Below are 13,942 nucleotides of genomic sequence, written 5' to 3' on the forward strand. Positions count from 1 at the left end.
ATAAGATCACTTACTTGTTTGAAACTCATCCACGATGTGCCATTGTTCTCAGGATAAAACCCAAAATCTATAATGTGCCCAATCCTTATCTCCATTGTCTAGCCACAATGGTCCTCTTCTTAAGTGCATCATAACCCCTTACCACAGGGCCTTTGCACATGCTGCTTCTTCTGTCTAGAACAGTGTCTCCCTACATTCCCATTCCAATTCTACCCAGTTAACTCCCAACATCTTTCAGATCCTAATTTGAAAGTTACTTTCTCAGGGAAACTTTCCCTCAACCCTCCCAAAGTAGATCAGTTTCCCCTGTTAAAAACTCTCCTAGCTCTATGTAACTCTCTTCCATAGAATTCATTACAACTTGTAATGATATGTTTACTTGCTATTATCTAATTGTCTATCTCCCTTACTAGTCTCTATAATGCCCAAAGGCAGAGACTGTGTTAGAATCTGCTTATCACTATATCCCAACACCTAGCACGGTGCCTGATACAAAGTAGGCATTCAATAATTGTTGAATGAACTATGAAAGTCCTTTGACCCAGCAATATTTCTTCTAGGAATGCAGTCTAAAGATGTAAGTATACAAACTAGTCTAGCTGTAACACCACTGCTATTATCACTACCACTAACACCTGACATTTATTTATTTACTACATGCTTTTTCATACCCTAACTCATTTAATCCTCACTACAGCCTATGAGATCCCCATTATTACCCCTATTTTACAGATGAGGAAACTGAAGCATAGAGGTTAAGCAAATTTACCCAACCCTTACAGCTAGTAAGTGGACAAACAGATTTAACCCAGGCACAGTGGCTCTGGAACTCCAGCTCAGACACTCTATACATTATAATACAGTTATATTTTATGCAAACTTCAATTGTCAAAATTTGAAATGGTGCTGTAAATATTAAAGTCTCACTTTGTATGCAGTTTGAAGAAATGCAAATCTCCTAAATTAAGAAAAAGTGTAAAAAGTCACATTATTTCAATACAAGAGAGACTAGGGCTTCCCTGGTGGTGCAGTGGTTAAGAATCCACCTGCCAATGCAGAGGACACGGGTTCGAGTCCTGGTCCAGGAAGATCCTACATGCCACGGAGCACCTAAGCCTGTGCGCCACAACTACTGAAGCCCAAGTACCTAGAGCCCGTGCTTCACAACGAGAAGCCATGGCAATGAGAGGCCCACACACCGCAACGAAGAGTAGCCCCCGCTTGCCGCAACTAGAGATAGCCTGCGTGCAGCAACAAAGACCCAACACAGCCAAAAATAAATAATAATAAACAAAATAAATATTTTAAAAATCTTAAAAAAAAATACAAGGGAGACCAGTGAGTTGTAAGCATCCATCTAATTCCCTTATTCCACACACATACACTTCACATATGTTCATAAGAGGACATAAGTCTTGAATCAGGAGTTATGAATTATTTGAGGTTTTCAAGGATAAATCTTTTACATCGATGCAACCACCCTGTGCAAGACTGTTTATTGCAGCAATATTTGGGTTTAAGAAAAAACCCATAAGCCCTTCTTGGAAACTAAGATCAGAAATGAGTATTCTCTTTAAGAATGGAAATCAACTTTTATTCATCAAAATGCTTGCTAACTAGATTTTGAAAACTAAAGAGAAACTTGAGAAAAAATGCATTTTCGCTTTGACTGAATGGCACACTCTCAAGCTTTCAACACCCAAGGAAAATAATGCAAGTGCTAATACATTTGATAGTTCACTTCTGAGTTATGCAATTTAAATTAAAAAGATTTTTGATTTCAAATACTTTTGAAATATTCAGATAACTAAACCTTAAAACAATGGTTAGTGTGAAAACTAATGATTTTTAAATGGTACAGTAACCTTATTAAGCTTACCTCAAAGCCTGTCTTGAAGGTATTGTTCAAACATAAAAATTTAATTTAACTGAATGGGGTTAAGAGGAACAATTCATTCAATCATCTTTCTACAGCAGTCTTTCCTAATAAGGTGATTCCTGACAGATTTCTAAAAATTCAAACACTTCACAATTTTTACGTTAAATCCTCCCCACTTCCACATCTGTAAAAGATAAAAATAGGGGGTTAGCTAATAAATCATGGTATATCTACCATGTAGAAGACTATGGAGCTGTTAAAAGCAAGATAGATGTGTACTTACCAGTCTGGAAAGATGCCTGTGATTCAGTAAGTTAAAAAAAGTAAGTTGTACGATAACGTTTGTTAAGTATGACATAGTCCAATCCTTGTTTTAATAATTCCTGTGTGCATACATAAGTTCTTTGTCAAGAAAAAGGTCTACAACAGATGTAGAGAACACATGTATGGACACCAAGTGGGGAAAGTGGTGGTGGGGTGGTGGTGGTGGTGGGATGAATTGGGAGATTGGGATTGACATGTATACACTGATGTGTATAAAATGGATAACTAATAAGAACCTGCTGTATAAAAAAATAAATAACATTAAATTCAAAAAGAAAAAAAAAAGAAAAAGGTCTACAAGAATTCACATTGAACTATTAACTGTGCTTACCCTACCGGAGCAGAACTGAGGAAGAGAGAACTTTCACGTGTTTATTTCTGATTTGCTTCTGTTGAGATGCAATGGAGTTCAATGGTTAAAGCTCAGGCAGCTTAGATTTGAATCCAAGCTCTGCTATTTATTATTTGCATGATCTTGGGCAAGTTACTTAACCTCTCTGGCCTCAGATTCCTCATCCATAAAATGGGGATAGTAATAGTACCTACTTCAAGGGATGTTATGGTGATTAAACAAGGTAATACATGTAAAATGCTAAGAGCTGTACCTGTCACATAGTACATGCTATTATTTTATTGAAAAACATTGCTTTTTTACAGTGAATAGATATTCACGTATTAATGTGAAATCCCAACCAACGAGCCCAACTCTACACAAACTATATAAAATAGTATATATGAAAGAGGGTGTGATAGAAATAAAAAGCTCCCTAGGCAATCCTGATAGTCAGCCAAGCTTGCAAACTACTGACTCAAAGGCAGGGGTAAACCAGTTGTAGTGTGGCTGAGTTCCAGTTGGGGAACACAGGAGAATTCTGGAAGCAGTAAAAGACCATAAAAGACAAGAAAATGGCAGGTCTTGAAGCCCTGGTGGGAAGCCCTGGCTGAAGCTGACTCCACAAGGAGAGGGAAGGGTGTGGGCCTGGCATCTTGTTCTGGCTTGTGTGTGGGAAGCCCACAAGTACCTGTCTTTTTTCTCTGCCTGAAGCTACAAGATGGGGCTCGTGAGAAGGCAGGCAGCCTTAAGCAAGACACCCAGGTTAGTAGCTGAGCCCTCCAGCCCTGCTCTCTGTCTGATCAACCAGCAGTCCACCTCCTCACGTCCGGGGCCACGGAGGCACTTCCCACACAGGGGAGTTAGAGCATCAAGGCCGAGGAGCTGGGACCAGAGTAACTTGCCTCAGGCCTAGAACCCTGTTTTCCCTTGCCTGTGCCCAGATGTACACCATCAGGCCTGTCCTCACTGCTGGCTTTGACAAGAATCTGAAGAACTTCCGAGTGAACATGGACTTGAGGGTGGGAGAGACTGGGGTTGCCAATGTGGGGGGAGGAATCTTCTTAGAAAAGCACACATACACACAATTAATTCCCAGGGAGCAAAGACTTCTTAAAGTTAATGTGAGGCCCTGAAGTCGGACGCCCTGGGCAAGATCAACCTACTATTAGTCTCCAACACAGGTCTGAGGCTTGGTAAGAGAGATGTAATTTCGAACTAATCTTATGTGCTCTTGAACAAGCAAAAGTGGGCTAACTGAGATTGAGGAGGAAGAAGAAAGCCTGGGGTCGTGCCTCCCCAGCCTCATCTTGCCCCTGAGATACCTCAGAGTCCTGAGGGAGAACAGCTCTCTCCTTCTTGGGTTCTGTGTAGCCCAGAGAGGCTCTCATGAGGGGGAAGCAGGCACCAGCCCTCCCACCTCCCGGCAGTGTGGCCCTGGCTCCCAGCCCTCTCCTCAGATGTCAGCGACAGAGCCAGAGCTACGAGCTCAAAGGTGGGGTAAAGGGAGGAAGGAAAGTGTTCATTCTGCTTTCCTTCCCAGGATAAGGCATTTTGGTTCGCTGAGCAAGCAGCAGGACTCCCGTACCCCGAAGTCCATCGGGACCGTGGCAGCTGCAGCGTGGAGGGGATTTTGTCACCTTGAGGAATTTGCAGGCTACTGATGCTCTAGGTAAGCCACAACCACATGGGTGCCCAGATTTGGCTGGGTGAGGAGGAGGGGGCAGAGCGTATCAAGCTCCTCCACTCAGAGCAGGGCTGGGGGAGGTCCTCAATGCTGGGAGGAGGGGGTGGGGTGAGGAGAGGAAGAAGATGAACAGCCAGAAGCAGATTCTCTGCTGAGAACTGACAGTGAGAGCACTGTCAGCTATTGGGCCTGGTATCTGAACCCTCCCTGTTCCCCTACATCCTAAAAGGGAGGCTGGGGTCCTGGAAAGACGTGTCCCCTCCTCATCCCCTCCCCCATCACTCCAGATCTTGGTGATTAACAGAGGCCAGTGGAGGGAACAGCAGTTCAAAAGTCTTGGGTCAGATGTTAACTATTTCCAATCTTCCTCAGCTTGGCTGAGGCCAGAGGACTCACAACTCTGACTCCCAAATGGTTAGTACCTCGCAAGTAGGAGTCCAACCTGGTTCAAGCCCTAACTCCACAATTTACTAGCTCGGTGAACTTGGATAAGTTACAAAGTTACAAGCCTAGGTTTCCTATCCAGTGAAATGGGGCCAATTCCACTCCCCTCATGGGGCTTTTAGGAGGATTAAAGGGGCTTATTACATAAAGTACATAGTGTAGTTTCTGGAACTCAGTAAGCTCTCCAGTAAATGGTATTATGAAATGTGTTTGTTTCATTTTGTTTGAAAGCCCTTCCTTGCTGCCCCTGCTGCCTGGTAATGCCAGGTTAAATGAAACCAGGGGGAATATTCAACTGCGGCTGACCACGTCATCCTTGGGTCTGGGAAAAGTCGGGAGTCAAGAAGGGATGGTGGATGTGGGCCCAGGGTCCTGGATCCAGAGGAGACTTCAGAGACAGTGGCCTGCATGAGGGCACAACTGGAACGTCAGCCACATCTCCTGCCTTTCCCAAACACCACGCTGCCTCTGTTCTGGAGTGAGGGAAGTTCCGCGCTGGACTGGACCCTGCCTACTTCCCTTCTGTTGCTCCCCACCTTACACTCCATGGTCCAGACAAACTAAACATACTTAAGTTCCTGGACCCCATATGCTGTTCCCTTGGCAGGAACACTCCCTGCCACCTCTCACGTCCCAACCCCTTCCCCGGCCTCTGGCTTGGACATCACTTCCGCCAGGTGCCCCTCACCTCCCAGAACATGTCAGCAGCCCTTCCTATGTGACTCTATATTTTTCCTCCCACTTGATTACATGCATATATTACTTATTTTGTCCATCTCCCTCCACTAGCAGGTGAATGGCCCACAAAGCCTGGGTTTTGTGCATGTTTTGCTCACTAATGTATCCCTGGCACCTAGAACAGTACCTGACACTTGGTAGGTGCTCAACAGATATTTGCTGAATGAAGGATTCACTAGTAAAATTGCCTGGTGACTGATTTGCTTCCTCCTGTGGTCAGGGAGCTCACTGAGGTTAAGGAGCTGTGAGCCTTGCTTGCTTCTCAACTTCAAGCTCCCAGTAGGTACACAGATGTTTGTTGGCTGAATGACCAGTCAGCTTGGCCTTGAGTCTCAGACACCTCACTGCCTCTATAATGAGAGAGGAGCTGCATTCGACCACCTTGGCCATATGAGGCTGCTGCCGCCCACTCACACACTGGCCAGGATAAAAAATCTCCACCCATGAAGAAGTTCTCACCTTAGAAATTCAGGGCCCTTTCCAGATTCCCTTTCTACTTTGGGGAAAGTAACAAGCATTAACTTAAGGACAAATAACGGGAAGGACTTCTCCCCCCAAACAAAGGACGTGACCAAGTACCTAATAAAAACTTGCTGTCTCTTAGCACAGGGCCAGGTGGGAAGCAAGAAGTCAGAAGGGACGGGTCTGGTAAGGAGACTGTTGGGAGAGGGGGATGTGAGAGTCCAGAAGAGACTCAGCTACTTCAAGACACAGAAAAGCTGACTTCTCAGTACTCGGCCACAGTACTGAGATCCCCAGGTAATCCTCAGTTAACCCAGCAATTACGCTCCCAGGGATGTACCTAACTGATCTGCCTATGCAGTTTCCCTTGCACAATGGTGTTCACGGCAGCACTAGCTGCAATAGCCAAAAAAAGGGAAACTCCTCAAACGCCCATCAACAGCCGAAGTGTGGATGGTCACATGATGGAAACTATAGAATGACAATCAACCACAACTACATCCAGAACTGTGCAAGAATCTCACAATGTGCAGTGAAAGAAGCCAGATCCAAGAGGATATTCTGTATGATTCTTTTACATAAAGTTCAAATATAGGCAAATCAATCCATGGTATTTGAAGTCCAGATAGTGGTTTTCTTGGGGGAGGGTAAAGATGGGGAGGGAAGTGGCATTTGAGGTGCTGATAATGCTGTTTCTTGATATGTGTGCTAGGTACATGGGTGTTTTAAGTGTGTGATGTTCATCGAGCTGTATGTACACGTATCATCTGGACACTTTCTTCCACATATGCTATTCTTCAATAACAGTGGTTCTTTGCATGGAGATCATTCAGCCTCAGGACCGAAGCCTCCATTGATTTGGGGAGACAGGCCCTTCTGTCCCTCCTCCTCCTCCATCAGCCTCCAAATGCTTTGCAGAGCTATCGTTTCCTAGAGACTCATTGCTCATGGTAAGCCATGCTTTCCTCACACAGCAGGGAGGTGAGGGCACCCTGCATGGGTAACCTAGGAACGGAGTGCCATGTGAGGAGATGAGAAGAGAGACTAGAGGTTTGAGACCTGCTCCCCAGGCACCAGCTAACAGTGATGTACGTCGGGCTTTGGCAACCAACCCTACTCGGCTGCTGAGCCAGGAAGGCAGCTGGGTGGGCTGGAAGCCCCAGTTCCCAAATATTCATTCCACAGAGGCAGATTTATTGGGCACCATGGACTCCCCCTGGCCTTACTGCTGACTGCCCCAGTGACCTCACACCAAGTTTCTTACCCTCATTTTACAGCTGAGGGGGAGTTACCACCACCTGCACGGCAAGGCTCTTATAAGCATAAAAAGTAACTAATATTAGACAGTCAGCTCCACCAGGGCTGGGTCTTAGTTTTGTTCATTGTTTTAGCCGCCATTCTAGAATAGTGCCTGATACATGCAGATGCTAAATATATGTTTACTGAAAAAATAAAATGTAAATAGAGGGCATAGCCCGGAATGGGAGTTCCAAAACAAAAGGCAATTTTTACATGAGTTGAAATAAGCAAAACCATCTTGAAGTTAACTCCTGCTCAGTCAGATTTATTACTGAACTTTGAAGTTTTCTACCAAAGCTAATGAGGGTTAGCTTTAATCTTACCCAAACGCTGACTAAGGGTGAGTTCAACCTGTGGAGGGGGCCATAATGAAGTACTGGATTTCTTTTACTGTAATTAAGCTGCTTCTCTCAACTGTTCTCCATGAAGGATGTATAGAACACTTTAGGTCACTCACTTTAATCACTGCACTAATACCACGAAAGCTCCTTCCTCCCACCTCTCCTTTGTCTTTGCTTCTAGACCACACTTGAAGGCAGACCACAGACTGTGGGGTTGGGGTGGGGGAACATTCCTGCTCTACCTCCTTCCAGATTAACCTCTCACTCTTGGTCTAGGCAAGCCTGGCTTCACCTGACCCAAGCCCCCATCACTAGGACACTTAAAGAGACTGTATTCAAGCTGGTTTCCTCTGCAGGAATGTTTCTGGAAAACCCTAGGATGAAAAGGAATAAATGACTAAGCGCTCTTGGGGTAGGGGGTTGCTACTGGTGGGATTTGGTGCTCCAACATTCCACATTTTCATTTCATCCACCTCCTACTTTCTGGTGGTAAAAAAAATGTCAGGGAACTTGGGAGTCAGAAACTTCCATTCAAGTCCCATCTGGTCGCTGCAGAGATGACTTTGGGGAAGCCACAACCACTGAAGTTTCATCTGTAAAATGGGCAGAACTTCACAAGATTGTCATAGTTCACACAAGTACCTACTGGGACCTATTAAGCACCAGGTCCTGGGCATAAACCTAGAGGTAAAAGTCATGTCTGTGACCCTCAAGGGAGCTCACGAGTTTAGCCTAGGGAATTGAATCCATTAAGCTGTTCCTGTGTTCCTCCACCTCTAAAACCTCCAGCAGGGCTGGGCTACAGGGTTTCTGAAGTCCCAACTCTGGGATTAAGAGCTCAAGTTGTTTAAATGTACATCACCAGCTTCAAGAGAATGTCAGGAGGATAAAGCAAGCTCAGAGTTGTGCAAATGCTTTGAAGAGGAAAGTGCACATACAAACAAGGTGTTAATTATATCAGATAATTTCTTTGAGCTCAACTTCATAGACACCTGTGAAATTCATAACCCAGGGGCGAACAACAAGGGCAACTGTTCCTTAGCTATAGGGAAACTGTTGTCTGCTTGGCCAAACTTGAGAGTTTGTATGTACCCTCAGGACAACCCTTTCAACATGGCTGGATCCAGGCTGGGGCTCCTGTGTATGGAGGATAGGGAGCTGGGGTGGAGGTAGAAAAGAGGTCAGCTGCTGAGGACTAAGGGGAGAAATACCACTATTTTTTGCCAGGGAGTCCCAATTTATTGGGACAAATTGGGCTCAGAAACTTGCTTTTATTTAAAAAGAAGGCAGCATCCCATTTCACAGGAAGACTGCTCTAAGAACTCGGCACGTTGCAGGGAGCTGCACTCAAGGTTAGCCAAGCACATTAACCCACCTTTTGTTTTATAACCTAGGTGCGCTCCTGGCATGAACCCACCATTTTCACAACCATAAACCAGACATCCGAGAAAGCAGAATTTTCTCAAAAGGTTTAAAATGCCTGACGTCACCGAGAAGCCCTTGCCAACCGGACTGTGAAATCGAAAATCTGATCACTGCTTCCCCCCAAGAACCTCAAGCTTAGTGAAGTGACAGTTAATCTGATATTTCTTGCTTCAGTAGGAAAGATAAGGCACAGACAACACTCAGAGCCATAACCTGCTCTCCCAGACTGTAGTCGGAAAACTTGACAATGAGGGGGAGGGTGTACAGATTTGGCAGAAGTCTGGTTAGCAATAAAGCTTCCTCAGGGAGCCGGAATTGGATTTGGGGCCCTGCCCAAGTTAACATTTTTACAGGTTGGCTGAGTTGCAGTTTGTTAGCCAGTCAGTAATAAACCCATGTGCAAGAATTTAAAGTTTATGAGGCATGGCCTCTTAATGCCTCTCCTCAGCTCCCTACAGCCAAGAGTTTAAGGAGCTTGGCCTAGCCTGGGTGTTAATTGTTTTGTCAATATGCAGAGTTATTTGGGGGGAAAAGAAGAAATAAAGGCTTCTACAGAACTCAAGGCCCCCTCTCCTCTTTTGGAGAAACAAAGGAGAGCCATTCTGTCCCCTAGGCAGCTCACCCGCACATTCAAGCTGTGGGAATTTGTACCTGGGGTGAGGGGTATGCTGATGGGGGCATTAGAAAAATGCTAGGTGGCATAGGTTTTTAAATTGCTTTGAAATTTTTAAACTTTAGATCCCCTACCCAGAAAAATGCATACAAGTTCTTAAACAATTTCACAGGTTAAGGACCCTCTGGAAGCCCACCCAAGGATCCTGGGATACACCTCTGTTTAAGAACTTGGGTTTGATCCGGTGGAGGAACCCGCACTGTCCTGGATGGAGGGAAAGAGCCCCCATCAGCCATCAGCTGTCTGGATCTCATAACACACTGGTTCTGAGCACCAAAGTAAACCCCACCCCCTCAAGTTTTTAAACCGTAGAAGAAACTGTGAGATCAAAAATGTGCTTTGATTCCCCACCCACAGCCCCTACAGCTCAAGACCTTCTGGCTCCTGGACTCCCACTTCCTCAAGGGCCCTAACATTTCAGTCCCAATACACTGGGGATCGGGGGGTGTCCCCAGTGCGTGATGGCCCCAGTCCAGGTGTGCCAGGCCCAGTTTTCAGGCAGGCTGCAGGGGCGCGGGCCCTCCGGGAAGGGCAGGGTTAAGAGTGCATTCCAGCTGCCGGGCAAGAAGGGGGGCGGGGGAAGGGAGCGCGAAGAAGAGAAACAGACCTGGTCTGTCAGTCGGAGACACAAAGCACGGTACACAAAGGGGGCCCGAGAGGGGCGAAGGGGGCTGCCCGGGGCACGGCTCATCCCCACACCTGCGCGGGGGTTGGGGGAGGAATGTGGAAGGCGCATTCCTCCGCTGGGGCCCCAGGGGAGAGCTTCCCACGTCCGGGCTGGGTGAGCGGCTCAGCCGCCCCGCACTCCGAAGGAGGGGGTCCAGGTCAGCCGCCGCAGAGGGACAAGGAGGGGCTGGACGTCAGAGGACGCTAGGCTCTCCGGCCTTTCTCTCCATACGCCCACCCCCATTCCAGCCCCGGGGATGCTTTCTGCGCCTCCCCCACACCTGAGGAGGCGCCAGGAGTCCCTCCGCCGCAGCCTGGACACCCCCAGCGCAGACCCCGCCTCGAAGTTCCGCCCGGCGGGCCCCCGTGGGGGGAGTCTTACCATTCCCCCGCGCCCGGCCCGGCTCCAGCTCCGCGCCTCGCGCCTCCAAGGTCACTTCAGCTTCCCCGAAGCCTGCCCGGCACGGCTCGGAGGCCGCGCGCGGCAGCCAGTAAACCTGCGCCTAAGGGAAGAGGGGTAAAGAGGAAGGCTGGGTCACAGGCGTGCCCGGCCCTGCATACCCATCCCGGGGAGTCCTCACAGGCTTTCCCGGACAACCTTGGCTCCAGGCAGCCCAGTTCGGCTCTCTCCCCGACGCCACCGCCGCGTGCGGACCCCGCCCGCCCTCTGAGGAACGTCCCGGCAGGGGTCAGGGCAAGGCAACGGAGTACCTGGAGTAGGAGGAAGAAGCGGAGGAGGAGGGACGCGAGAGGCCCACTAGGGAGCCCCATGGCTGGAGAGAGAGGGGTGAAAAGCTGCCGCGACGGCGGGCTAGCGCTCCGCTAAGCTCAGCGCGTCCCTTTGAGAACCTCGGCTCGCGGGAGCCAGCGGGAGGTGGGGGGGGGGCCAGGTGAGCGCAGGTAGGTGCTGATTGGTCCAGCGCCGCAAGGTCCCGCCTCCTCGCAGGTGGGGCCGGGGCTGGCGCTGTGGAGGCACCCCGAAGCGCCCCCCCCACTGTCCTCTCCCGCGCCCCTCCTGCGTTCTCTCGGGTTTTCTGGAGTTGCTCCCGGCAGAGACCCAGGCCCTGTCTCGCAGATTCTGGGTTCGAGGGGAAAAAAAAAAAAGGCAACCCACTCTCCGCCGCACACGAAGAAAATTGTTTCTGTGTCTTGTGGAAAAGAAAGTGGAGATGCATCTGAACCCGACTGGAAACAGGCGCCCCATTCATGCTCCCCCGAGGCTCTCTGTTATCCAAAGCTTTGATGGAGGCCGGGTGTGTCCGCCCCACACCCGGCTACAGCGGGGGGCGGGCGGGTACCTCCTGCCTCTTTCCCCACCTCCCACATCAGCCTGCCCCCAGGACTCGGAGTGTTTAAAACTGGCAGTGAGGTCCCGAGGGACCGTGTTACAGAATCTGCTACAACTTGCGGAAAACTCATTACTTCCCTGGCACAGCCGAACAAAAGGAGGCTGGGAGAGAAGATCCCAGAGTTCGAAGCCGTGGTGACGCCAAAAGGTGCGAGGTAGAGGGATGGTTATTAGCCCCATCACCTCCAGCAAGCTTCCCACCCCCCACGTAGGATATAAATAATTAACAATTTCTCAACTTTTGTAAAATGCAAATAAAGGCATTTTAAAAATCGCGACTGTTTTTATTGGTCTAAAATACCTACTATAATCTAAGTAAAAACTGCTGGCTGCGAGAGAAGCTGCCTTCCAGTGAGTCTCCCTACGAAGCAGCTCTTCTGTATCCTTACTGGGGGACATGCGATGGAGCTGGGATTCGTTCCTCTACTTCAGACCCGAAGTGCTTTACCCGTGGCGGCACACAAGTGGGCCCCGGGCCCTGAAACGGTCCTGAAACTCAGTCGATCCACACTGCACGCCCTCTCCCCCCCGAGCTGAATTTTCCCAGCCAGTCACGACCTCCTGTTCCCTGAGGCCTCCCCACCTTCCCTAGCTGTCGTGAGAATCTCAGGCTGACTCCTCAACACTTTCCTTCCTCCTACCCATCTCAGATTTAGGGGTTTGAGGAGGAGACTGGAGTCTCTAATTATAGACTTTTTGGCTCTCAAGGGCTAGCCTGGAAGCCTGCCTGTCCTTCCCACCACCAGGCCTGCGGCTAAGAGGACAGTTTGCGTTGCGACCGTGGGAGTCCTCTCTCTAGCCGAGCATGGGCTCTGGGGCCGCACCGCCTGCGTTCAAACCCGGATTCCATCACTTATTAGCGCTGTGACCTCAGGCTAGCGAAATAACCCCTCTGAACCTCAGTTCCGCATGCGTCTAGTGGGGCTATTATGATATCTGCCCTCTATAAAGTACTAGGATTGAATGAATTAATACATATAGAAGAGGATTAAATTAGCACGTTTAAAACGCTAAACTCAGCACTTGGCACAAAGCAAGTGCCCAAATGTTGCCTGGTATTATTGCTTTAGGATCCAGCTCATTTGTCCTCCGCCTCACGAGCCGTTTCTTTCCCCTATAGCACCCTCACGTTCCCCAAACTAAGAGAATGAGAAACGCTGTAATCCTTCAATTTCACGGCTGATGGTAAAGCGAGCAATTGGCATCTGGTATCAGGGGAGCGCTCCGTTATCCCGCCTGTGGTTCCGGCAGCTGGGGTCTGGGGATGCACGACGCGCAGAGGCCCGAGGCTGCTTGCTGAGCTCCAACCCCCTTCGCCTCGCTCTCCCGCAGGGGGCGCTTTCCGTGCCCGAGGGGAGGTTAGATACCCGCGCAGAGGCTTTTCGAGGCTGCGCAGGCCCCAGACAGTACCTGGTGGCCCCGCCTATCCTCGCCTCGCAGGTTCCTTTGCGCCCGCCGAGAACCAGATGCAGCCATTAGGCGGACAGTCAAACACCGACGTGCGTCGGGATACAGGTCCTAATTAAGTAAACACCTGGCTGGAGGGCAGTTGAGCACGCTCATTTCCGCCTCCTTCCAGGGCACTCAGCATTCCGGGCGGGGCCGGGGAGGGGAGAGGAGAAATTGAGAGTCAGCTCTTCTGCCTGCACCTTGGACCACACTGCTGTCTTCTCTGCAGCTCCCTTAGTCGGTCGGCCGTTCATTCATTCATTTAAGAGATATTTGCTGATAGCCTGTTGTGTGCCAAGCACTGGAGATACAACAGTGAACGAAGCAAACAGCCCTGCATCCTTGGACCTTCCATCACAGAGTGTGAGGGTTCAAGGAAACTAAATAAGTAACTATATAGCATGTTAGATAATATGTACTATGCAGAAGAACAGAATGGGAAGTGCCAATTCACGGAACAGAAGGTAGGGCTGGAAATTGTAAATAACATAATCTAGAAGGTGTTTAGGTCAGGGTCTAGTGGGAGACAGAATCCAGCTCGGATGGCTCAAGTCTTAGTGAAGGGACTAGAGGAACGGGCAGGGTTCAGGGACCAACAGGGGTGTAGAAGGTCTGGAGGTCAGCAGCAAGCAGAAAAGCAGTTACAACTTGGAGGACTGGAGGGCAAAGGGAGGAAATGGTATCACTGGGAGTGGGGGGTTGGAGGGGAGGGGGGAGCTGGAGAGCTGAAGCGGAGGACCACCCCTCCCAAGTGCAGCTGTGGTCCAGGAGGGACAGGCCACTGCCCAGAGCAGAGCAGGGGGCATGTGGGGGGAAAATAACTCAACATCTCTCTCCTTTCACCCTTCATCTTCTGGCATTGCCTGCCATGGACCA

General features: G+C 49.1%; 1 protein-coding gene across 3 annotated transcripts in view; it reads right to left on the reverse strand.

The window, feature by feature from the left end:
* CDH3 (cadherin 3) overlaps window positions 1-13,942 on the reverse strand; it is a 111,240-nt gene that overhangs the window by 33,320 nt on the left and 63,978 nt on the right. For 2 of the 3 annotated variants that reach the window (XM_061174013.1, XM_061174012.1), the window contains one exon: window positions 10,652-10,772. In XM_061174013.1, the coding sequence (XP_061029996.1) occupies window positions 10,652-10,772 (121 nt within the window). Of the gene's footprint in view, window positions 1-10,651; window positions 10,773-10,980; window positions 11,124-13,942 lie in introns of those variants that run through there. The other variant, XM_061174011.1, reaches the window with a different exon arrangement.

The sequence above is a fragment of the Eubalaena glacialis genome, chromosome 18 (genome assembly GCF_028564815.1).
Source record: "Eubalaena glacialis isolate mEubGla1 chromosome 18, mEubGla1.1.hap2.+ XY, whole genome shotgun sequence".
Lineage (NCBI taxonomy): Eukaryota > Metazoa > Chordata > Mammalia > Artiodactyla > Balaenidae > Eubalaena > Eubalaena glacialis.